Source organism: Oryza brachyantha, chromosome 1 (genome assembly GCF_000231095.2).
Source record: "Oryza brachyantha chromosome 1, ObraRS2, whole genome shotgun sequence".
NCBI lineage: Eukaryota > Viridiplantae > Streptophyta > Magnoliopsida > Poales > Poaceae > Oryza > Oryza brachyantha.
The window spans coordinates 17,180,624-17,206,898 of NC_023163.2; the positions used below are offsets into that span (position 1 = coordinate 17,180,624).

The window sequence follows — 26,275 nt, forward strand, 5'->3', positions numbered from 1 at the left end:
TTTGGTTTCTGGGTTTAGCTTAGAGGTGATCAGATCGGGCATGCATGAATTATTATTTTGTGTTCTCAGGATATTCATTTGATCTATTGATTAGCCTCATGGGTTGATGAAAGCGCTCAAAGTGGCAGTGTAATACAGGTTTGATTAGTCCACATTATTTGGATTGCCACAAATTTGGTTCTACGGGAACAATTCTCTGTCAACTTCCCTCTTGGAATTTGAGTGGATTTGGTTCATTTTGATTATATTTTATTTTTTATTCCCTCTGTTCCATGAGGACTGATGTACAAAATTGAGCCAAATGTACAATACACATTTATAAAGTAGGGTCAAATATGTAGGGATAAAATATCCATTTATGTCTCATTTGACATCGTTATGCTCACTTAACAGGGTAGGATCAGCCGACCGCTTTAAATTTGAAAACCAATGTCAAAACTGCAAAGTGAAAAGGGAGTCAAATCTGCAGTTAGCTTTTAAAATAGAGTCAATTATACAATAGTCCCTTTAGTAAAATTATGTATAAATAAATCAGTATATCTATTATTACATGGCAACCACATCAAAAAAAAAGTCCAGTAACATAATAAATTCATAGTCATATTGTCATACAAACTAAAAAAATTGTTCGATTCTAAAAAATGTCATGGGTTCGCCGATTTAACGGGTTTTTATCGAATCGATTATAAGGACGGTCAGCAAAATCAAGTCGCGAGATTGCCGGTTCTATTTTTTTTTCTATTTCAACCGTTGGTTCGAACCATTTTTTATACTATTGGGTGGAAACGGGCTTGATTCATGAAGGCCCGCGTGAGAATATATTTGGCTTGATCCAGGTTGGTTAGGAAACGAATCCTGAGCTTGACTCGCCTTTGTTCCTAGCTCGAGCTGGCTCATGAACCTCCCAAAAAAAAACTTGTAAATAGGAAAAAAATACCATGAAAAAACAACGAAGGCTTCTTCAAATTTATTTTTTGGACTTATCATGTGCTAAATCGGACTGAGTTTGGACTCATTTGGGTTGATTTTCTTTTCTTCATATCCTTATTGTTGGGAAGCACGCAATGAAGACCCTTGGCAAATTTTTCGATCAGGGTTTATTTGGATTGGAGGATTTTAAAGGGAAAATGAGGGTTTTATTTTGTTTGTATAATTCTGAGTTGCGCAATTCTTTTGGAATGCATTTCTACGACTATATGAGCTCCAGCTTCATGTTTTTGTTTTGTTCAAGAATTCCAATGAGATCGTTCTATTTCCCTATCTATTCTCACTCGATCTAAGCAATATATAATCTCAAAGTCCATATATTTTTTTGTGAGCCATCGTTTTCAGTGATTCATGTGTTTTATTTGTTTTGAGATTCATTCATCCGTTCCGTTAAAAAATGGTCACTCGTTCCATATCATTGCAATTTTTTTTAATATGCCTTCCAAATGAGCACTTAGTACATACTTAGGATTGACCCTGACACTTTTTTCGAAGTATTCAAAGCGATTCTGGATCTTTAAAATTAAGTTTTTAGTTAAATTTACAAAACTTCGGATACTTTGTTCACACTACCGTAAAACTACTAATTTCATGTGAAGCATCACAAAACAACAACTTAACATGGAGCTTATCATGGATCTACAAATTTAAGGCAACGTTTCAAAAGCTACAATTTTAGCATCAAGTTTATTATAAACTACTGTGTTTATAATCCTATAGAACAGTAGTGCCACATATTTAAACTATAAACAATGATTTACATGGTAATTTTTTTACAATACGCTGTTTGCGATACTCCGCCTTAATTCTATAGGTTCATCTCACAATTTGGTCAAACACATTCTTGTTTTGTTAAATTCTAAAGTCCACACGATTCTTAGTAAATTATGTCGCGAAGCTAATCTGAATTTTAGAATTTGGTGTTACATATACTTTTAGAGGTTTCCTTTACCAATCTTGTTGGTGCATTTACAACTTATAAATGACACAAAATTTGTCCCTCGGAATTGACACAGCTGGCACCCAACATCAGATCCAACGGCATCGATCCGTCGATCACGTTTTCCTGGAGAAAAGAAAAGAAAGAAAAAAAACTTATAACGACACAAAATTTGTCCCAACGGTCGGAATTGGCACAGCTGGCACCCAGAATCAGATCCAACGGCATAGATCCGTCGATCACGTTTTCCTGGAGAAAAGAAAAGAAAGAAAAAAAGACTTATAACGACACAAAATTTGTCCCAACGGTCGGAATTGGCACAGCTGGCACCCAGCATCAGATCCAACGGCATAGATCCGTCGAGATCACGTTTTCCTTGGAGAAAAGAAAAGAAAGAAAGAAAAAAAAAAACGATTACACGGCACGAAACGCACCACGGCCGCATCGCATCTCCTTCTCGCGAACTCGGCCGGCCGCCGCCTCGCCCTTCTTCCTCCTATTCCCAGCCAAAGGCCGCGCCGAGCGCGAGTGCGCGACACGAGCAAGCCAAAAACCTGAGCTCCCCCCTCACCCCACCGCCCCGCCCATCCGCGAAGCCGTCCGCCGCGTCGCGCGGCGCGTACGCCGCCCTGATGGTCACCGCCGCCTCGTGATCCCGAAGGGAAGGCCGAAGCCTTCGCGGGGGGAGGAGGAGTTTCGGCATGGCGGCGTCGGAGCGGGAGGCCGCGCTCCTTGCCCGCGTGGCCGCGAACCACCTCTTCCTCGGGCAGTTCGAGGCCCTGCGGGCGGCGCTCCTCAGCCTCCGACGCCGCGCCGACCCCGACCTCGCCGCGGGCTTCCTCCGCGCCGTCGTCGCCGCGGGCGGACGGGTCCCCGGCGTGCTCTGGTCCGAGCCCCCGGCATGCCCCTCCCCGTCCCACCTCGCCTGGCTCGCCGCGCTCGAGCTCGCCGCCCTCCCGTCCACCCCCAACCCCGAGGCGCTCCGCCTCAAGGCCGAATTCCTAGTCCTCCTCCAGCCCATCGCGGACGACCCCGCCACCGGCGCCGAGGCACGGGGGATCCTCTCGAGGCTGCTGGATTTGGGGGTGGCGAGGCTCAAGCGTGAGGTGGAGGGAGGAAGCGAGGCGGGCTTCGGTGTCGAGGAGGTCGCGATCTCCCAGGAAGATCTGACGGGGCTCTGGGGGGTGTTTCTAGACAAAGCCGAGCTGTTTGATGCGCTGTGTGAGGGCATCTCGAGGCAGGTTGGATTGGACAATGGTTTAGGCACGGACGTGCTCCTGTGGCTGCGGCGGAGTGTGCAGCTAGCTCACTTGGACGCGGTGAAGTCACTTGTTGCGTCAGAGGATCTCAAGGGGGCCACCGGACATCTTCGGTTCCTTTGCCTTGGTCATGGCGTGGAGGAGGATGAGTATAAGTAAGCTTTACTGTATATAGTTGGAATCTAAATATAACTAAATTCATATTTATCACGGAAAATCTCATCATGTTATAGGATCAAAATTTAGTTTGAGGTGCAAATTGAAAATTTGGTGGACATCACAAGTGATCAGCACATGCATGAAATGGTAGGATAAGTGGTAGTTTTAGTTACAACTAGCATTTATTTTATGAACACCATTTTCTTAATATTAACATAGACTCAACATGTTTGGCTAATTCCTTTCCATATCTTACAGCTGGATTAGGAATTGCATGTTTCTTGGTGCACATCTCAACATTTGCATGTAAATGATTTAATTTACTGTAGGGACACTGTGACAATGGAGATATAGATACTTTTAGCATGGTAGTTAGCATATTAAAAGATACTAGTTGAGTTAAGACTATACTTCTGTTGACTGAACTGTTTTGTGGTTATATGTTTAATCACTGTTTAATATCTCAGTTGGGTTTGTAAACTCCCACCGGAGACCTGTCCTTTAACTCTGGCTGTAGCCTATGTTTGTATTACAAGTACACTACTCAGGGTTGCTTTCTAGGCATTGCTGCAATGGGCATGGGGGAGTTAAGATAATTGTAATGTTTTGAGTGAGATGGCATAATTTTGCACTTTGATTGACTAAACTGCCATCACTAGGTGCTATTTATACTTATGGCAAGAAAGTTCTGGAATTCATTTCGTATTTTGATCTAGCATCATCATGTTCATGTTTGCAGTTTAAGGTTAAGCATAGAATCTGTCTAACTGGTTTCAGATTACATGTGTTCAACTAATAGTGTACTATCTACATTGGTCTCAGTTTGTTGGTAAATATGGATACCTTGGATAAAATTTTAGGTTCTTCTTACAGGGTTGTATTAAGAGAGCTTGTCAGAAGGGGTTGGCCAAAATCATCGAATTATTGTGGAACATGGTCCGAGTCTCATGATAGAGTAATTAAAATGTTTGGATCAGCTCTTCAGTCTAGCAGTCCCCAGCTTGTTCAATTGATTCAGGTAGCTACAGAATCGTTTTTATCATTTCTACTGGCATGCTTCCACTGCTGAAGTTCTTTCCCATGAACTTGCTTTATCCATCTGTTTTCAACTAGCCTTTTATTTCTTTATACAACCGTTATGTTATGTTACCATTCTTTTTTTTTTCCTGCAAGGGAACCTGACCTACCTTTTGTAAAAAAAAAAAAAATCTAGGTCACTGAACATTTATCCATTCCAGATTCTGGGTGCTTATTAACATTATTTCATCGTTACAATTTTTCTTAAGCTTCAGGTGAAAATCAATGTAGGTGGCCTTTCTGGAATTCCATGTTCCTCATTATCCACTGTCCCCCCTCCACAGTATCTACTATATTAATGCTATTTGTCTTTTGTTTTTTTGGAATGCACTCTTGCTGGTTCATAACAAGATGGTACTAATTCTAGTTCTTTGGTGTTTGGTTCTAGCTCATCTTGGATGACATTCTTTCTGAAGAAATTGAAGATCATGGTATCTCTGATGCTAATTGGATGCCTCTTCCTTTTAAAAAGTTCATGGAAACATTGTCCTTGAAGAGGGGCGCTGACTTGGATGACAAGACCATATTGAATAGAGCTATAACATCCTGCAAGAAAGAGCTGTATCATTATTCCCGACTTTCTGGAAAACATGTCCTTGAAGTCGTCATGGAAACTGTTCTTTCTTTGATTGAGAGGGAACAACTTCAAGAAGCAGTTAATGTATGCATTTTCTAATGAGATATGCTGCCTTTTGCTACTATGAGCACTGCAGGTCATTTTCCACTAGTTATATACCTCACTGATTATCCTCTGACAAGTGACTATCTGCAGGTTATTTCAATGTTCCCCCTACTCCAACCATTAATTGCTGTTTTGGGGTGGGATATTCTGAAGGGTAAGACAGCACTGCGGAGAAAGCTAATGCAGTTATTTTGGACAAGCAAATCCCAAGCCTTACGGCTAAAAGAATATCCACATTACCGTACACAGACAGATGAGGTACTTCTGTGCTTCTTGGCCCTCTTTTGTTTCTCAGATAGCATGCACAAAAACATGTGAAGGATTGTGACAGCTTCTGTTGGCAGACATCCTGCGAGGAGTACTTGTGTGATCTTCTATGCTTTCATCTGGATGTTGCATGCTTCGTTTCCAGTGTTAATTCTGGGCACCCATGGAATTTGAGGGATTCACTATCGTTTTCTCAACAAGAGCAAGATTCAGATGTTAACAGTACAAAAATATTAGACCCTTTTGTTGAGAATTTGATACTTGAACGGTTAGCTGTGCAGACACCCATTAGGGTGAGTTCTAATTCTCTTAAATCTGATCATGCTGATATCACTTCTCCAACAAGCATTCACGTGGCCACATTTTTGCTACACCTTTCCAGATTTTACATTGTCTCTAGCCCTATTCATTCCATGTTGAGTGCAGAACCTTTGGTTTTCCAGTTGATGGCTCAATATTCTTGTGAAATTGTTTCTTTTTTAACTTCCATATAGGTGCTATTTGATGTTGTCCCAGGAATAAAGTTTCAAGATGCAATTGAGCTTGTTGGTATGCAGCCACTTTCCTCAACAACTGCAATTTGGAAGAGGTTCGGAACCATCTCTATAATGGCATTTTATCAGCTACTGTTTTTTACTTTTGATTTAAATCATTGATGTTGCATTCTTGACTTCTATGATTATTACGTTTTGGTCCATGGAGATCTCACCATCTCTGACCTGAGTAATTTCCCAGCAGCCTTTTGCTGACCTTGATAGTGCCTTAACCTGTTTATAAAATTTCTTAATATTATTATGCAAAGAAGTAAGATCTTATCTTATTTACTGTATTGTTCACTCATAAATGTGTAGGATGCATGACATCGAGCTGATGCACATGCGATATGCTCTCCAGTCAGTTGCTCTCTCTATAGGAGAGATGGAAAAGAGCGCAATTGACGGGAATGAACACCATTATCGGATAGCCTTGTCATATTTGAGGGAGATGCAAAATTTTATGGAGGCTATCAAAAGTACTCCACGAAAGGTTGGCTTTTCTGCACATCTTTTTTTCCCTTTATTTTGGCCCTGTTCCTGCATACTCTCCTTAAATGAAGTGATGATTCATGTGAAGCATGCAATACCGGCATGCTAAGCGTTTTTTTAAAATATAAATATAGCAAAATCATGGGATCATAAATTTTACCAAAATTTAGTTATCTGAACACATTTATATTACTAAATTACACATCTTTGTTTGTTGATGTAAAAGTCGTCAGTTACAGCATGTTATTTATATAAACCTTTTGTTTTTATATGCACTTATTTGATGAGGGCCGCATAAAGGGAAAATAAATCAACAAAAGCCTGGTTCTAGATTCTATTTCCACTCTCCAGAGCACCAGATTCCTATCAACACATATCCTACTCTCATCTATTAACACCACATTATCAGAAAATAACATTCACCAGAGAATATCCCCTTGTATGCCCCTTCTGACTTCATCCATCGCTAAGGCAAAAAATTATTAGGGCTCATGGGTGACCCTTGATGTAGTCCAATCTTAATTTGGCAGCCAGCATTATCGCTGTCACGTGTTTGTATGTGAGCCCCAATGTCATTTCTAATATCCTTGGTGAGGATAGCATACATTTTGAAACTTTATGTTTTTCCATTGCCTGCCACAATGACCATTTTCATTATTCTAGTATATCCTTTCTCGAAATTGATGAATACCAGGTCTGGATCCTCCTGCTGCTCCAGTCATCCCTACATTTTGAATAATAAAGGAACTAAAAAGAATCCTGACAGGGACAGCTTCTTTGTAAGATTTTGCTTGCCTTACTGTCCTCTACAATCTCGGGCATTTGGTGCTGATACTTCCCTGTAAAATCTTTTAAAAATGTTGCTTGTTTTGAGTTTTAGAGGAGGGTATGATATATTGATTGAAGTTGATTTATGATCACTTAAGTCTGTATAAACTATGATGCCATTACTTTCATATCCATCTGTCCGGAGCTCAAATTGAATGTATCAATCATGTGGTTAAGCTTCATTGGCTATCTTGTTGTGCAGATTTACTTGATCAGCATTGTATTATCAGTGTTACATATGGATGACAGCATAAAGCTGTCAGAAGCAGCCCCTTCCGAATGTTCTGTTAGTCATGAGTGCTCCAATAGTGATATTGAATCTGAAGAGAAGAACATGGTGACATCCTTTGTCGGGTTGCTTCTTGATATACTTCGTCATAATCTTGTGTTAGATACGGATCATCAGTCAAGCATGGGGCTATCACCTGCTGGTGGGCAAGCACTAGAATGGAGATTCAAACATACCAAACATTCCATTGAAGACTTGGATTGGCGCTTATCTGTTCTACAACGCCTTCCACCTCTGTCTGGACGGCAATGGAGTTGGAAGGAGGCATTAGTTCTTTTACGTGCTGCTCCATCAAAATTACTGAACGTGTGAGTTCCTCATTGTTGTACATCAATTTCTTCCTGTTTATTATTGTGCCCACTTGTTTGTACATCTTAAAGATCGTCACGCTCTGACGCAAGCTCTTTGCGCACTAGCATTATCCAATATAGTCCCTCCATTATCAATTAAATGATGTTGGTTTTAATTCATTTTTGAACTAAACGATGTCATTTAAAAAAACTGGAGGTAGTTGTTGTTAGGTTGATTTGTTTATATGCGCACATCATGTTGCATCTCTGTTTACTCTGCTAAGGTCACATCAAACTATGTATAATCTATGTATGTTTTCCCTGAAGCATGCACCACAGGCATGCATCACACTAAGTAGTTTAAAAACTCAACCAGTGGGGGAAAGACCGTCCCTCGACTTTTCAAGCTAATTAGAACATCAGCCAAAGTCGGGTGAGAAAGGCCAAGAACCCTATGCTCTTGTGTTCTGTGCAGGGTTTCATTGGGATAAATACCGCCGGGAAGATATCCGGGCTGGCGTTGGCTTAGATGGGATGATGAGAGATTATAGATTGGATTCTACTTGAGGGAGACTAACTCTGATATCCATAGCTTACTGTAATAGACCATCCTTATATAGATGGTGAAACTTAACTCTAAGTAACTAACCTGATCTAATCTTATCTTATCTTATCTCCTAACCTTCTGCCACAGTACGGAGGGTACTGTTCACCCGCCACTCTGCCAGAAGTTGGCTCCACAGGCCTTGGCCTGTGCCCATGACACCTTGACATGCAGATTCGGGCCCCATGGTTTGGGCCTTAACCCATGCTTTGAGGCCCTTGCCCCATACACGATGGCTCACCCACCATAGGTTGTTTCTTAACACATGTTTTAACCAAGGGGCAAGTGACCTTTTTTAAACCAACTCTAAAAATTTGGAGCTGGTAGGTGCTACTAGAGTGCTGCAACCACTAGGCTGCAGATCCGTTCGCGCACTAAGTAGTTTACACTCCAAGGTGATGCTGTAGATTTTTGAGCTATCAACATGGCAAGAATATCAGCCCCACGAACTATTGTGAAATAAAAATATGAACTGTTACAGAATACTGGAAATATGTAGAACTTCCTACCATAATTTGTGTAAGCTTTATTTTGTGCTATGTAGTATTACCTCTGTTCCAAAATGTAAGGATTTTTAGGTTGTTTAGCAAAGATTAAGGTTGAGAAGAAAAAACACTAGTGAACCTTAATAAATGAGGAATTGATGGGGGTGAGAGGATAGGTGGGGATAAAATGAGAATAATTTTGGATGAAAAGTGATTGATGGGGCAAGTATTGTGGATATATAAATGCTTTCATTGCGGTACTGTACAAGATTCAAATCCTAGAAACACTTATACTTGGAACAGAGTGAGTAAGTAGAACTGTTTCAAAATTTCTGCTGTTTATAACCTCTATTTTTTATTCGTTATTTTCTTGTCTTTTCTACTTTGTGATATTTTAATATTTAGTACATTACTTTGTCTTGTTTCCTAATTTCATTCTTGTCTTTTCTACTTTTCTGATATTTTAATATTTATTACAATACTTCCCTTTTTTCTTAATTTCATTCTATTTCTCTCTTATATTTGCACATGATTCTGATCGGTTGTACACCATTGGAATTCTTCATAGATGTATGCAAAGGGCAAATTATGATATAGGAGAAGAGGCTGTACAGCGGTTTTCTTTGCCTGCTGAGGATAAAGCTTCTCTTGAACTAGCTGAGTGGGTAGCTGGTGCGTATAGAATAGCATTGGTATGTGGTATGCTTACTTGTGCTATCTTTCCTTTTTATTGGTTTATTGATGTGCATTGTTTGGTTCCCTTCTATATTCATTCACTTTTAACTCATAAAGTTTAGCATTACTACACTCTCCTCTCACAAGGGACAGGTTGAAGGGAAACAGTCCAAATTGGCAGAAATTTAGGATTTTCAAGAGCCATATACTGCCATCAGTCACAAAAAAATTGGACATTGGCATGGTCCTAAAAATGCATAATTCACCAGTGGAGCAATTTCTATTGCACTACATTTGTAAAACGTAATATAACCATGAGTCATGACATGACCAAGGATCTTTGGAAAACATCCACCCAGCCTCAAGCACCTGTATAATTTTCATATGGGCAATGAAATGATTTTACTGCATCCATTTAGAGTCTCACCTTCTCTTTGACTGGTGGGAGCACATGGTAAACTGTTTTTCAGTTTCATAGACACGGTTAGCATATTTTGGAGTGGCAGATATACAACCTTATGATCTGTGTTATCAAAGGGGAAGGATTTTGTGCTGCATATATGTGCATTCCTGCAAAACAACTGAATGTTGATCAGTGCTAGAAAATATTGTGAAATTGTATCAAATGTGGTTGTTCCTAGTTCCATTTTGTTTGTGTAGCCTGAAGATTAGCAAATACTTTCACCTTTTCCAGGTTGAAGATGCTGTAAATCGTGCCACGGACAACTCAAATGCCACACAGGAATTGGATATCTTGTCATTTCGTGCTCAGCTTGGTCCATTAACTACTGTGAGAATCTCTAATTATGGTCTGAATCAAGTATTTTTCACGATCATCACCATGGATTTTTGACCTGAAAACATCATGTGAACTTTCAGATTCTGCTCTGCATCGATGTTGCTGCAACTTCTGCTAGAACAGGAGATATGTGCCGATTTCTTCTTGATGAGGTAAGCTTTGATGGTTATGCATTTCTACGCCTTTATTCTTATGGATATTGATTCATGAAGATTGGGTAAGGGTTCAAATACTGGGATAAGGTGAGATCACTCTTGAGAGTGGGCAGTGGGGCCTATGTAATCAAGGTAGACCTCACTTTATAATTCTGTATTGATGTATTGCTTGTCATAATAGAAGTACATGGGTGATGTAGGGTTCCCTTTTACAGTACTGCTGATGCTATTCATGTGAACCAGTAACTTCAAATAATATCTCATCCTCAACAATAGGAGTATAGGGCCCTTACCATCCTAACAAACTATATACTATCTAATTTCATAATTAAACCATTACCTTCCTAATAATGAATTAATGATACAAAATGACTAACATTTACCTTAGGAACCAAACTACTCCCTCTGTTTTTTTTGTTTGACGCCGTTCACTTTTTGATTTACGTTTGAACCTTTGTCTTATTCAAAATTTTGTCCAAATATACAAAATTATAAATCATACTTAAAGTTACTTTAGTAATAAATCAAATCATAAAGTCAATAATTATATAAATTTTTTGAATAAGACGAAGGGGCAAACGAAAATCAAAAAGTTAACGACGTCAAACAAAAAAATGTAGGGTGTAGTTTTTTAGGCAATAAATCATACTTAAAGTTACTTTAGTAATAAATCAAATCATAAAGTCAATAATTATATAAATTTTTTGAATAAGATGAAGGGGCAAACGTAAATCAAAAAGTTAACGACGTCAAACAAAAAAAATGTAGGGTGTAGTTTTTTAGGCAATATATATTATTATTCTGGAAGGTGAACTCTTCCCTATCTTCTACAGTACCAACGCCTGTGGCATGTATATAGAGCATTACCATCTTCCACCGTGTGGATATGTCCTTTCTTCTCTAAAGCTACGGCCTTGCAAATTTCTTTCTTTCTTTTTCTTTTTTGTCATTTTTGCTTTGAACAAAACTTCAAGACTTCCTTGTGCCCCCCCCTACCCTTTTATTTATACCACAAAGGAAAATCTACTCCAAACATAATCTTAAAAGTGGCCATTATGCATCATGACTCCCTCCAAAACATAAAATTGTTTTCACACATTCTAATGTAGGTTTCTCCATTTTATATACGAGAAAACACTCCACTTTTTGTCTCACAACTCTTAGTGGTGTTAAAGTTTTATTTAAGAGCTTTAAATTGTTTAGTCTTAAAAACTGGTGCAAGTTTTGAGATATGTGGCTGCCACATGATTTTTTGATACATGGATCCACATCATCTCAGTTGGAGATTAGTCCATATAATTTTATTTTCTTAAATCATGAAACCACGTCTGCGCACATGCCCCACAGGCCCACAGGATGCCACAATGCTTTTGATATTTGGAGGGCATTTTATGAACATCAATAACACCTTCTTTCCCTGGTCCTTCCCTCTTCAAGCGCTGAGTCCCTGACCACTGTTAGCAGTAGTTGAAGTGCCAGTATGATGGCAAATGCAATTTCATGATTTAAGACTGAAACTTGGCCTAGCCTAACAAGATTTCTGCCTCTTGTCCCTTTTACCCTTAAAAGTCCTTTGAGTCATGCTCATAGTAAGCATTGCTGTACTTGTGTCCACAGAAGCGTCTCTGCCGCTACAGCTGCTGACCAAGCTACCATCTTTTGCTTGCCCATTCTCATTGCCTTCATGGCTTTAAACCTAAATTCCGCCTATCTGGACATATGCCTGTTTGCTTCACGGTATTAAACCTTGCTGCCACCACCGTCAAACATATCCAGTCTACTGTATCTAGCCACTGCTGGACATGATTCATACTCAGCGCTGTTGCAGTTGTTAGATCATCTGATCAGGTACTGCAATTTCCTGACCACAGGCAACGACCTTAACCATGCAGCTGCCTGATTGCATTCTTCACTGGTCAAGGACCTCAACCACACCATTGCTGACCATTGCACTCACTGACGCCTGGTTATAATTGAGGTAAAATCACTTGCACTACTGTGATGTTGAGCCATGCTAGTGGCCACATGATGACCAGTGCTTGTTCCACAGTTACTGTCCTCAGTCAGGCCCTCTTACATTGGCAGAGAAAGCAGCGAATGGAAAATGTGAGGTAGTAAACACAAAGGGGTCTAGCTTCCAGGAACGCCATGTGCAGATTTTATAGCTAAACAGTACTTGGCAAATGTTCTTTTGTTCAATATTCAGTGGTACGGAACCAATTTTTCCTTATTTCTGTGAAGGTCCAATAATGATTTTTATCTACTTAAAGCACATCTCACTGAACGCTACAGCTTCATTAATCCTGAGAACACAAAGTTGGAACCATTAGACAGCAAGTAGTTTGGCTCTGCATGTTTTGCTTGTTTAATTTGGCATTCTAATTACTGTTCTGCAGACCATGTTTATGATTGCTATGCTGGTTCTAATTGTACAGGCAGCACAATATTACTTGGATAACTTTTTTTTACCTTACAGTATATACACGTTTTAGATAATGGAAGGCTCACAGTATATAAGTAGAAATCCTTTTCTCATATGCAGGCTACAAGTTTGTTGTCTGAAATATTTCCAGGAAGCTCCCCGAAAGAAGGTCCAAATTATTGGGATCAGATTCAAGAAGTTGCTCTGATATCAGTGATAAAACGCATGCTTCAGCGTCTACGTGACATTTTGGATCTGGTGAACTTTTGTTTTATTTGTAACCACTGATAGACACTACTAGGTTGTTTAAAATCAAACCAATCCTAGGATGATTTGGCCCATTACGTGTTGATATCAGGGTTCTGATGGGAATGGGATGGCTGCATTCCTCATCTTTCTTCTAAGCATACACCTTGAGAGGATGAGGCAATGATGGACCAGCCCATTCCATTCCTCAAACCAAATAGTCCATACATGAATTGATCTAGGACTTCTTGTTTAGCTTAGTTCTTTCCTCAGTACTACACTACTAGTTACTACAAATGGTGTACAAATGCATCACTTGTAATAACTAGTTACTAGAGGCAGCAATCTTTTTTATTTGAAAACAAGAATGACTTATGTTTTGGTCTCATCTAGGAGGGTTATCCATATCTTCAATTAGTTTTTACCGAGATGAATGCCTCTTCGTCGACTGAATCTAGCAGAGTTGGACAAAAGCAACGCCCTCTTGGACTCCTGCACCAAATGATTGATGATGCTTTCAAAGGAAAGCGACAGTTCTTGAATGGTATTTTCTACTTTATTCAGTTGAACAGTAAATATCTGTTTTCCGTGATGTTCTAGTAGCACTGCTGAGCATCTATCTTTCAGGTAAGCTTCATAATGTTGCAAGAGCTATTGTTGATGAGGATTCTGATAGTACTTATTCAAAGGAGAATATCAAGTTAGAAAAGAAAGATATTTTGAGCTCCGAAAAAGGAATAATCCTTGGTCATGGACTTAGAATCCTGAAGCAAGCGTCTAGGACTGACACACCAACAACAGCTGTTCTTGAAAGTAATGTGGAGCACAAAGGATCTACTAGCAGATACCTGGGTCCTGTATCCTCTAAGCCTTCCACATATTTATCAAACTTCATAATATATATTGCGACCATTGGTGACATAGTTGATGGAACTGATACAACTCATGATTTCAACTACTTCTCCTTAGTCTATGAAAGGCCCAAAGATGTAAGTTATTTACAATTTTACACATTTTTTTTTCTGATGTCAGATAAAATCTATACATTTTTACTTTAACGTTTTTATTTCATTGTATTGGAAACTTTAAATGATAATCCTTATGCAAGTTTTCCCATTTAGAATGATGTTTACACTAGGATGGCAATTTTATTAGGCTTGTTTGGTTCAGTCCTCATATTATTACATACTTAATTTAGGGGTGGGAATGGGACAAGGCCCGTGGGTTCTTTCACAACCCTATTTAATTCTTAAAAAATTTTTAGCTCAAAACTCTATACAATTTTATTTTCCACCCGTTTTAAGCCCGGCCCTTAAGTTTTGTAGGCAAAATAGTTGGACCCATTACCACCCCTAACTTAATTCATTGGGTTTTTGCCTCCTATTTTATTTAACTGCCAATATTTGTGATAGAAAATTTTTCTTTTATGGTAGTCTATAAATTTCTGTATTTTCTTGTATTTTGTTCTGAGATCTGTTTGACCTCAGAGCTATTGTGGAACCTGAAATTCATCATTTTCATGTATAGCAAATATATATGTACTATGATTGGTTGAGCTACGGCTGATAAGGCGTAAAAAAAAAACAAAGCAATCAAAAATATTTTACGGTTAAAAATTTTATATCTCTATTCTTAACTGATAAAAAACCCTCGAAAATCCACTCTAAAAGTAACCTTCAAAATTCAAATTTTGGCAGCAGCTGATAAGCTAACAAGCAAACGATGAGAGGTTAGGTGTCCTTGGAATATCTTTTACAAGTTTATGTAATTAAATGTTTATATACAATTTAGTTGAACATAGCAGTGTCCAATTCTATTTGCTATGATTTTGTGTCTGACCAGAACTTTTATGCAAAGTGCTTCAACCATGATGGTTCTTGTTGATTTGTTTCAACAACCTTTATTGTTAAACGCGATGCTTACATGAGGATAAAGACTTGGTAATGCATCATGCCTACATGAGGATATATCGATGAAAGCATTAAGGGCATCAGTATATTTGTGTGTGAAGTGAACCATTTTAGAAACAGGGGATAACGAAATGGTCAATGCAGGCCTATCTCATCCTGATGTTAAACTTGCAACACAATGATTTGTATAAACTGCTCTTTTGGTAGCATTCTGACATCACCAAGTGTTTTCCTTGCTTCAATTATGGCAATTTCTGTGTGTCTTCAAATACTGAGTCGTTACTTTTGTTTGGGCATGCAGCTTTTAACTCGTCTTGTTTTTGAGCGTGGAAGCACTGATGCAGCTGCAAAAGTAGCTGATACAATGGGTGTAGACTTTGTGCATGAGATCATATCTGCCTGCGTGCCACCTGTTTTTCCTCCACGCACAGGACAAGGATGGGCTTGCATTCCTCTTTTACCTACCCTTTCTAACATAACTTCGGAAAACAGACCACAATCTGCTCAAGGATGGAGTGTGCATGATTCATCGTTGTCTTCTCGTCAGGAACCTCTTTATCCTCTCCAACTAAATTTAGTTAAACATTTGGCCCAGTTATCATCAGTAAGAGCAGTTTTGGCCTGTGTGTTTGGAAGTAGCATACTATCTGGTGACAGTGAATTATGTTCCAATGCAAAAGATGCAACACAAGCCCCTGAAATCAAGAGGTCATTCTATGAATTTGCTCTTGAGCAATCAGAAAGGTACTGATTAGTCACTTAAGTGATCATACTATACTTTACTTTTGTAACTGTCTAAGTTCTTCACAGGTACCCAACATTGAACCGCTGGATACAGATGCAGTGTAACCTTCATCGAGTATCTGAATCTGCTGTAGCATCTGCAACTGAAAATGAAGTCACCTTGCATCAGCCCAAGGGAAAATATTTGCCAAAGCGAGCCCGTGAACCTGACAGTGATGCCGAATCAGAGATTGAAGATATTGTCATAAGCGGTAAAACCACTTCAAATTCACTAGAATCCCCAAAGTGTGATCAGACTAAACTAGAGCCAACAACTTTTATTTCATTTGACTGGGATAATGAAGGACCATATGAGAAAGCAGTTGAGAGGTAACACAACATTTGTATGCCATTCCTTTTGCTGCTTGAAAAGATTGTTTGTGGTAATTTGAGTTCGATGAGTGTGTTTACTTTGCAGGCTAATTTGTGAAAGGAAACTGATTGATGCTCTTGCTCTATCTGACCGCTGTTTGCGCAATGGAGCTTCAGATAAATTGCTTCAGCTGCTCATTGAACAAAAGGAAGAAATAAGTTTAGGGGCCAGACAGTTCCATGCATATGGATCTCATAATTTTGGGAGTGATACCTGGCAGTATTGCTTGAGGCTGAGAGATAAAAAACTTGCAGCTCAGCTTGCTCTGAAGTATGATATGACATTTTAGTTTGAACCTTTCATTGTTATGCTGGGACTTCTGATTTTGCATATTCTAGGCGTATTCTGAGTTTTAGTATCCCTGATACACATGCAATTTGTATTTCTGTTATCCATATGTGCTTATTGAGTTATTTACTGTATATGAACATTTGTAGGTACCTGCACAATTGGGATCTTGATGCCGCAGCAAATGTTTTAACTATGTGCATCTGTCACTTACCTGAGGATGATCCAATGCGGAGTGAGGTAGCCAGATTTACATCCAAGTGCATTTTAAGTTTGTACATTATCTTCAAAGGTCATATTGTATCTTGTCTCTTCTGCTCAAACCATGATTTATTTCATCTAAGAAACCATGACTTTTCTTACGCACAGCACAGTGCCACCTATGACATATGTCTACCCAAGATAACACTATGAACGGCGTACTGGCCTTCTTGTGAAACTGCTTAGCATTTCGTGTACAATATGTGCTTGAGATTACATTTTGGGGGCAAATGTTTCTTGAGATTACATGTTCTGAATTTTGAGTTTAATAGATCTATAACAATGTTTGCTTGTTAATCTCTGCATCTTCATTTTTACAGGTGCTACACATGAAGCAATCTTTGCAGCGCTATGGTCATATTATGAGTGCAGATGATCATTACACCAGATGGCAAGAGGTAACCCAATCAATTGGGCGCAAAATTCTTACTTTTCCCGGCAATTACTTGGTAGAACAAACAAAAGTTACAAAGGACCTAACTGTAACTAAATAGTTTTTAACCCTAAAACTATTTGTTTAAGCACACCATTCATTCTACAACTGTGTAGAAGAATAGCATCTCTAAAAGCTCTTCCATCTGTGTACATTTGGAACCACATCCTGAAATATAAGAGCAGTTCTCTCTGAAGTATGTCATCATAAAATTTCTGATTGCTGAAATTATTAGGTCAAAGTTGATTGTGAAGATGATCCAGAAGGTTTAGCACTTCGACTTGCTGCCAAAGGAGCTGTTTCTGCTGCTTTAGAGGTTGCTGAAAGTGCCTCTTTATCAATTGATTTGCGGAGGGAACTGCAAGGCCGGCAACTGGTCAAATTTCTAACCACTGATCCCCTTAATGGTGGAGGCCCAGCTGCAGCGTCACGGTTTCTGTCAACCTTACGAGACTCCAATGATGCTCTTCCTGTTGCTATTGGTGCCATGAAGCTTTTACCTGACCTGCGTTCAAAGCAACTTCTTGTATGTTGCCAGATGTGACACATAAGTCAATTAAATAGTGGTGAAACTTACCTTTCCATGACTAAATTGGAATCAACTAATTTGCTTTCAGGTACACTTTTTTCTTAAGCGTACTGTTGGGAATCTGTCCGATGATGACGTTGCACGACTTAATTCATGGGCCTTAGGTCTCCGTGTTCTGTCCTTATTGCCATTGCCATCACAACAGCGTTGCTCTTCTCTGCATGAACACCCTCAGTTGATCCTGGAAGTATTATTGATGATGAAGCAACTCCAGTCTGCTTCTTTGGTATTACATCTCAACTGATTGTTGTAACATGCAATCTTGATTACCCTAGAAGAATAAAAACAAATGCCTTCTCTCAATACTAATCTCCTAGCTGCTGCCATTATACTTTTTACTCGCATGTTTTGACCTATTGTACTAATGGAATATTTATATTTCTTATTTTTGTCTGCAGATATTGAAAGAATTTCCGTCCCTGAGGGATGATATGTTAATTATTTCTTATGCTAAGAAAGCAATCTCCATTAATGTTAGTTCTACTCCTAGGGAACCTCGACTAGCCATCTCTGGCTCAAGAACAAAACAAAAAAAGGTCGCTGCACCAGCCAAAACAAATTTTGCACAGAGCTTTGGTAACTTCCAGAGAGAAGCACGCAAAGCATTCTCATGGGTCCCTCGTGATAGTGGCACCAAAACACCCCCAAAAGATATTCTTCGGAAAAGGAAGAGTTCAGGTTCAGGAGGCGAAAGATCCTCTTGGGAAGCAATGCCTGGTGTACAGGAGGAGCGAGCACCTGAATACCCTTCTGAGGGGCAAGAGAGACTTCCTTTTGTCTCTGCTCCTGAGGAATGGGTGCTTACTGGAGACCCTGATAAGGATAACGCAACTCATGCATGCCATAGATATGAATCCTCCCCTGATATTACACTATTTAAGGTATGTCAAATTTGTTGGGCTTTGTCTTTCTACTAATGCTATTGATTTTTACATTTTAACCTCCATAATCTAGTTGGCTGTTGTGTTTTTTTCCATGTATTATGTTATGCATTGACGGCTGGCCTAACTTGCTGATGGCCTGTTGTGCCTGCAGGTTTTGTGCTCTACTAGTAGCTTCTAGTTATGATTTTTTTTGTTTTTGTTTTTAAACAATGAAACCTTGTTTTTTTAGTTGTCTTAGAGTTTGGTGTGCACAGATGTGAATTTGATAGGGGTGATACTGTGCTAGAAAAACATAAGATTTATCAAATGTTGGAGCACATGTTGTTTGGAACCGTGTACTCTGGAAGGGATTTCTAAATTATCCAGGATATGAAATGCACATGTTTGTGACAAAAGAGGATACAGTTGATGAGTCTTTGGCCTAATAGTCTTACTGATTGTTATGTAAAATTCTGTTGGAATTCACTTTTCTTTTGTGACAAAAGAGGATAAAGTTGAGATGAGTCTCGCGCCTAATAGTCACTTCTGCTTTAATCATGCCAACCGTGATGTCATTGGAGCACTCCTGCCTTTGCGCACCTCCACAGCCACTACCATCTATTTTGTCAGCCTCATTGGTTCTGCAAACTATGGAGGACAGCTACTACAATGAACGGCATTCCACCTTATACCAGAGCTGCATTCACTTCAACTTATTTATGTATTGTGCTATGCTTTGTTTGATTCCTATACTGCTAGGCAACCTCTTCTTCAGGACTGATCCACTCAGGTTTTGGCTCCTACTGATGGACAGTTTGACAAAACTCCAGCATTTCAAGAAATCAGAGAGGAATAGCTGACAGCTCAAGGTTCTGTCTGCAAGGGCCAAGGGGTGTAGTGTTATGGGGATGGGCCAGGCCCATGCAGCAGTTTAGGCATGATAAATTGGGAATATGTCAAATAAAGATAGGAGATAATCTAGTTTCGAAAGATATGAGGTTTATTAGTAAACTAGAGATAGAGATTGACAATATTAGAGATTAGTTCCTTAGGTGTCTAGTTAGTGCACCCTGTATATATAAAGGGACCTCATGTACTCTATTATCAATAAATAAATGAATCTCTAAAGTTAACCCTATCCTCGTCTTCGGACCCTTACCTAGCCAATCCATAACATATACTGAGAATTGACTAAACAGTATACACTAAGTAGGGTAATATAGTGATAACATGCTAGTATTTTTAGAGGTGTTCATTTTTGTAATGATATTCTTGTTGGTGCTTAGTTTTCATGTCTGGTTTACAATGTGACTAGAGTTATTTGTACAAGATAATTGAGCAATAGCTCCTGTAATTCATTTTCTAATATATTAATAAACTTAGAAAGGAGATTTGTGTTGCTACTTCTTTTACTAGTAAATCCTGTAAATATGTTAATTTATGAATTGGAGTTAAGTGATGCTTTCAATATGTCAACTTTCTGTTATCCATTTGCTCTAATTTTTCAAGATCCCCTTTGTAGGCATTGCTTTCATTGTGCACCAATGATTCAATAGCTGGAAAAGGTGCACTTGAAATCTGTATAACCCAGATGAGGGATGTGCTAAGTTCCCTGCAGTTGCCCCTCAATGCATCTATGGACAACATAGCTAGGGCTTATCATGCAACCGAAACTTATGTACAGGTACGAGAAATGGCCAACAGGATGGAACTTTTGAGTGCCACAACTTGGTAAATTAACAGTATTCTATATGTTCAGGCACTCTCTTATGCGAAAAGTCTATTGAAAAAACTAGTGGGGGCTAGTGATTTGTCAAGCAGCTCTGAAAGAAGTAGAGACGTTGATGATATTTCTGTGGACACTGGCAGTTCAAGCACTGGAAGCCAAAATCCAGATGAGCTGTCCGATCTCCTTTCTCTAACTGATTTGTGGCTAGGGCGTGCAGAGCTTCTTCAAAGCCTTCTTGGATCAGGGATTATTGCCTCACTCGATGACTTTGCTGACAAAGAATCTTCAACTAATCTACGTGACCGATTGGTCAGTGATGAACGGTATAGCATGGCTGTATATACATGTAAAAAATGCAAGGTACAAAATGTTACTACTTATTTCTGGCTTATACTTCACACTTGCTATGCCATGAACGGCATGCTTAATGATGCGATTAATTTCAGATTGAAGCTTTCCCTGTTTGGGCTGCATGGGGCCATGCTCTAGTTCGAATGGAGCATTACTCTCAAGCACGTGTAAAGTTCAAGTAAGGGAAAACTCTGCTGTATTCTTCTTGTAGGTTCATGCCAAAAGGAAATAATGTCAGGGTAACACAAGAATATGTCTGCTTTCAGAAAATAAGACAAAAGAGGATGGATTAATAATCTTTCCTGATTATTTTGATTCTTTTAAGTCCTGAAGTTAGTGGTTGCTAATGACGAAGAGGGTTTCCTTGTGAACTTCTTTTGATATGTTTCTCTCATATGGAGTTTTGCTGTATAGAAAATGAATAGTTCTACGTGAGGCCAATGATTAAAAGATATTTTAACATAAAACACATGCTTATTTTCTGCTATCCTTAACTTTATCACCAGAACGATGAAAATTATGTTTGTTGTTGAGATAGGTGAGCTAAAAGAGTTGCTATATAGATAAAATTTTGAAACACTTCTATAAAGCACATGCCTATTTTCTGCTATCCTTAACTTTATCACCAGAAAGATGAAAAAAATGTGTTTCCTTTATTATGTTTGTTGTTGAGATAGTGAGCTAAAAGAGTCACTATATAGATAAAATTTTGAAACACTTTTACTTCCGGAGTGAGGACACGTTGCAAAAACTGATCTAGAGCATTCAGAGTTTCAACACTTTGTTAGCTCATTATCTTCTAATTCGCTAGAGAAAGTGATACTCTTTACCTTTTGTTGTTTGACCTTCTCTTGTTCTACTTCCTTTCCAGGCAAGCTCTTCAACAGTACAAAGGTGATGCAACTCCTTTTGTCCTCGAAATCATCAGCACAATTGAAGGAGGGCCTCCTGTTGATGTTTCCTCTGTCCGTTCCATGTAAGTGATTAAGTCAAGGTTTTTTAAATTACTTTTCTGAAATTCCAGTAAAAACATTGTCCTTTCACAGAGAAAAACACAAATGGCAATTGCATTAAACAGCCATGATGATCTGGTCCATAGTCATATTGATGATGCTCTATTGATAACACAACAATAAACCTTATATGCTAAATTTACTGCTGCCTTTTTTGATCTAGTTCACTAAACCAATCTATTGCCAATTTTTTGGAACTAGGAGAAACTTATTGTCCTTTTCAGTAACTCTGCTATTAACCTTGCATTGCAGGTACAAACATCTAGCAAAAAGTGCAGCGACCATTTTTGATGATTCCCTTTCTGCTGATGCTTATCTCAATGTTCTATATATGCCATCCACATTCCCACGATCTGAGAGGCCTAGACAATCTAAAGATCCTATGGATAGTCAGTTTGCATCTACTAGCTCGTACCTAGAAGATGGTCCTCGCAGCAACCTTGATGGCATTCGATATGCTGAATGTATTCATTACTTGCAAGAAGTAAGTTTGATACTCCTAATTTCTTTCTTTAGCATAGCTTCCACATGCTGCAACAGATCTCGAATAAATATAAGTTTTGAAAGGTGCCCCAAATCCTCCCAAACCCCCAAATCTGCACAGAATTACATCAGATTTACAGATAATGTGCATTTACACATACAGAAAGATCTTACAAATAACACATGGACAATATCTTTTGGATTGAGAAGGTAGGTGCGTAGATTGTACCATCACCCCAACTCCTTTAGGTAGCACAGTTACTGCTTAATGGTGTAACTGTTGCTGGATCAACCTGAATTGTATTCCTCATGACTTGTTCACTACTGGGTGATCATTCCTACAAGATCTCAGTGGCTAAAGCCACAACCCTGACTATTTTGATGTTTTGGTTGGCAATCGGCACATCTCCTGTTAGATGCATTTTAGAAATTGAATCATTTGATTTAATAATTTGTCAGATTATAATGATTAATGATTTTTTTGGTATTATTACAGTATGCTCGACCAGAAATGCTTGCTTTCATGTTCAGGCATGGTCATTATGCAGAAGCATGCTCCTTGTTCTTCCCCTCAAATCAACCAACTGCTGAGGGGGAAACATCTTTGTCTTCAATTCCACGAAACGACCCTTTGACAACTGATTATGGGACAATCGATGACTTGTGTGATCTATGTCTTGGATATGGTGCTATGACTGTTCTGGAGAACACAATCTTGACAATTACCCAGTCACCCATGTATCAGGGCTCAACTATGACACAGTACATGAATGCTATACTCACTCGCATTTGTAACTATTGTGAAACACATCGGCATTTTAATTATCTCTACAACTTTCTGGTACTGCTAACAAATTTCTCTTCACATCATTCATATGGAATACACTGTTTTTGTGGCAAAGAAAGTGTTATTTACATTGAAATATGGTGTGTCAGGTTCTAAAAGGTGATCATGTTGCTTCTGGCCTTTGCTGTATTCAATTGTACATTAATTCAATGTCTCAAGAGGAGGCCCTGAAGCATTTGGGACATGCCAAGGTACACTTTTATCATGTCTTTATAGTATAACATGCTCGTGATATCTGCAAATGATTGCACAGGTGTGAGTTGCCCATTCCTTTCACTGTTATTGCTAGAGGAGCATATTCTTATCTAGCCTACTCAGAAGGATCTTCGTAAACCACATCCATTCGTAGATTGTGGTACCATAATACAATCGTTATGTTGCACGATTGATTTGTTGATGCAACTTGCTCATCACACAGTGACACTGATAGCTGCTGACTGCTGTAAATAAAAACATTTTTTTAATATGGACCTGGGTTCATTTACTTGGAGTTCTATTTATGGTGTAAAACAAACAATACTGATTTTGATGTGTTTTCTTATGATGAGCATTCTTATGAATGTAGACACATTTTGAGGAGGCCTTATCGGTACGAGATAGAACAATTGAGGCTACAAAGCTGGTATCAAGAACTGCTCGCAATAAGAGTGCATCAGAAAAAATGACTCGGGAAACAATAATGAAATTATCTACTAGGGTTTCATATCAGGTGAGGAACTTATTGAAACAAATGTTCTTTGTCAAGTATTACTTATTTTTGTATCAATATTTGTGTGTGCATGTTTAATAACCCAGTTTATTTTTTTACAAAAACCAGCATGACTATTATTTTTGGCTCTGTACTAATTTTATCTATGCAATTTTAAATTTAAATCAGCTAAAACATCTCTACATGATTGATTATAGATGGATGTAGTGAAGGCCCTCAATAGTGTAGATGGTCCACAGTGGAAAACTTCCCTTTTTGGGAGTCCAACCGATGCTGAAACTCTGAGGTTTGTATCACTTCTGCTTATTGAGGCTGATTTTCTTTCAACAGCTCTTGGAGGTCAAATTTCAAACATGTTACCATCTAAAAGATATGTGCCTCTTGGATTACCCCTATCACATGATAAAGTTGAATTTAGATTGTCCACGTCATGGTTTAGTTTTACTGTGCTATTATTGAGCTATTTTAATTGTAATGGCAGAAATGTTGACACAGTTCCCCTGTAGGGTTTCAACGAGTAAAAGGCATTAAAAGCAACTCCGCTGAGTCTGTTCTTTTCATTATTTATTTGTTTTTGTATCAGGTTTCTGTAGGTACTAGCTGGGACTAACTGCTGTTTATGTTATCTTTATGATAAATTTAGTTAGATTCATCACCTGTTTGATGTCTCGCTTTGCCTTGTTGACTAATGAGCCTAGAGTTTTAAATATATTCTATTCTTGTTTACAGGCGGAGGTGCATGGTTGTTGAAACGCTGGCTGAGAAGCATTTTGATTTAGCATTTCGGTTGCTTCATGAGTTTGATCTCCCTGGTACTTATAATATTGAATTCAGTATTTACTCCTAATTTTGTGGCATTGATATTCCAATATATGCTTATTTTGGAAGATTTCTTGGACATGATATCTGTGTACTAAAATACTTCCCTATTTTCAGCTGTTGATATATATGCCGGTGTGGCAGCATCCCTTGCAGAAAGAAAAAAAGGTGGCCAACTGACTGAGTTTTTGAAGAACATAAGAGGAACCATAGATGATGATGAATGGGATCAGGTAACATGTACTGTCCTTTTTTTTCTGCAGTCCTCAGCTTCTGTTACTGTTAGAGTAATTTCAGAATTGCCATTAGCCCAACCCTAGGAAGGGTGGATAAGTATACTAGTACATGGGCCTCTATTGGTTCTACTGGGCCTCACAGGCCATACACCAACACCCCCCGCAGTCTGAACTTACCGGCGCAGCGGAGTTCAAGACTGGACAAGAAGTAAAAATACACACAAGAACGCACACCTCCCCGCAGTCACAACTAGCCACAGGCAACGTTGAGACTGGAACGTAACTCTGAGAAGGGCGAGGAGGGGAGTCCCTTGGTGAAGATGTCAGCAAACTGGGAGGTAGTTGGGACATGAGGACCCGAACATGCCCAATAGCAATGCGGTCGCGAACGAAGTGCAAGTCAATCTCCACATGCTTCGTCCGCTGATGCTGAACCGGGTTGGTGGAGAGGTAGGCGGCGCTGACGTTGTCGCAATAGACAACGGTACTCTTAGCGAGCGGACTGTGGAGCCTTGCCAAGAGCTATCGAAGCCAGGACGCCTCAGCCACGCCGTTAGCGACGGCCCGGTACTCCGCCTCTGCACTGGAGCGGGAAACAACAGGCTGTCGCTTGGACGATCAGGAGACGAGGTTGTCGCTAAGAAAGACGGCGTAGCCGGAGGTGGAGCGACGAGTATCCGGACAACCAGCCTAGTCGGCGTCAGTGTAAACGACAAGCTCAGTGGAAGGAGACCTGTGAAGGGCCAGACCGTAGTTGACAGTGCCACGAACACACCGGAGGAGACGCTTCAGGGCAGTAAGATGGGACTCGCGAGGATCATGCATATGGAGGCAGACCTGCTGGATTGCATGAGTGATGTCTGGCCGGGTGAAGGTGAGGTACTGCAAGGCACCTGCAAAGGCTCCGGTAGGCAGTCGGGTCAGCAATAGGATCACCCAAGTCGGCAGATAGCTTGGCCTGAGTGTCGACAGCGGTGGAACACGGCTTGCAGTCAGTCATCCCTGCTCGCTCCAGGATATCAAGAGCATACTGTTGCTGGTGAAGGAAGAGTCCGGAGGGACGAGGCTCAACAGTGACACCCAGAAAGTGAAGGAGCACACCTAGATCCTTCATAGCAAACTCCCGCTGTAGTGACTGAATGATGTGCTGGAGCAAAGGTTGACTGGATGCAGCAAGAATAATGTCGTCAACATATAGTAGCAAGTATGCAGTGTCGGTGCCACGACGGTAGACAAACAGAGAGGTATCGGACTTGCACTCGGTGAACCCCAGGGAGACCAGGAACGTGGCAAACCGGAAATACCAAGCCCTAGGAGCCTGCTTTAGACCATAGAGTGACTTGTTGAGCGGCACACCATATCAGGACGACTGGAGTCCACAAACCCCGCTGGCTGGCTG

At 39.6% G+C, this 26,275-nt stretch overlaps 1 protein-coding gene across 1 annotated transcript in view; it reads left to right on the forward strand.

Annotated features, from left to right (window-relative positions):
• The first annotated feature begins 2,628 nt into the window (after nucleotides 1-2,628).
• LOC102720665 overlaps nucleotides 2,629-26,275 on the forward strand; it is a 34,968-nt gene continuing 11,321 nt past the window's right edge. The window contains exons 1-33 of the mRNA XM_015833680.2: nucleotides 2,629-3,341; nucleotides 4,219-4,363; nucleotides 4,811-5,083; nucleotides 5,195-5,362; nucleotides 5,449-5,664; nucleotides 5,866-5,960; nucleotides 6,223-6,397; nucleotides 7,427-7,821; nucleotides 9,461-9,584; nucleotides 10,262-10,357; nucleotides 10,447-10,518; nucleotides 13,064-13,201; nucleotides 13,583-13,733; nucleotides 13,817-14,178; nucleotides 15,401-15,843; nucleotides 15,910-16,212; nucleotides 16,301-16,525; nucleotides 16,693-16,783; nucleotides 17,125-17,202; nucleotides 17,473-17,763; nucleotides 17,855-18,052; nucleotides 18,225-18,707; nucleotides 20,212-20,373; nucleotides 20,449-20,778; nucleotides 20,865-20,947; nucleotides 21,641-21,745; nucleotides 22,035-22,266; nucleotides 22,762-23,106; nucleotides 23,202-23,303; nucleotides 23,678-23,821; nucleotides 24,019-24,107; nucleotides 24,551-24,633; nucleotides 24,758-24,873. Of these exons, the coding sequence (XP_015689166.2) occupies nucleotides 2,629-3,341; nucleotides 4,219-4,363; nucleotides 4,811-5,083; nucleotides 5,195-5,362; nucleotides 5,449-5,664; nucleotides 5,866-5,960; nucleotides 6,223-6,397; nucleotides 7,427-7,821; nucleotides 9,461-9,584; nucleotides 10,262-10,357; nucleotides 10,447-10,518; nucleotides 13,064-13,201; nucleotides 13,583-13,733; nucleotides 13,817-14,178; nucleotides 15,401-15,843; nucleotides 15,910-16,212; nucleotides 16,301-16,525; nucleotides 16,693-16,783; nucleotides 17,125-17,202; nucleotides 17,473-17,763; nucleotides 17,855-18,052; nucleotides 18,225-18,707; nucleotides 20,212-20,373; nucleotides 20,449-20,778; nucleotides 20,865-20,947; nucleotides 21,641-21,745; nucleotides 22,035-22,266; nucleotides 22,762-23,106; nucleotides 23,202-23,303; nucleotides 23,678-23,821; nucleotides 24,019-24,107; nucleotides 24,551-24,633; nucleotides 24,758-24,873 (7,026 nt within the window). The remainder of the gene's footprint in view (nucleotides 3,342-4,218; nucleotides 4,364-4,810; nucleotides 5,084-5,194; nucleotides 5,363-5,448; nucleotides 5,665-5,865; nucleotides 5,961-6,222; nucleotides 6,398-7,426; nucleotides 7,822-9,460; nucleotides 9,585-10,261; nucleotides 10,358-10,446; nucleotides 10,519-13,063; nucleotides 13,202-13,582; nucleotides 13,734-13,816; nucleotides 14,179-15,400; nucleotides 15,844-15,909; nucleotides 16,213-16,300; nucleotides 16,526-16,692; nucleotides 16,784-17,124; nucleotides 17,203-17,472; nucleotides 17,764-17,854; nucleotides 18,053-18,224; nucleotides 18,708-20,211; nucleotides 20,374-20,448; nucleotides 20,779-20,864; nucleotides 20,948-21,640; nucleotides 21,746-22,034; nucleotides 22,267-22,761; nucleotides 23,107-23,201; nucleotides 23,304-23,677; nucleotides 23,822-24,018; nucleotides 24,108-24,550; nucleotides 24,634-24,757; nucleotides 24,874-26,275) is intronic.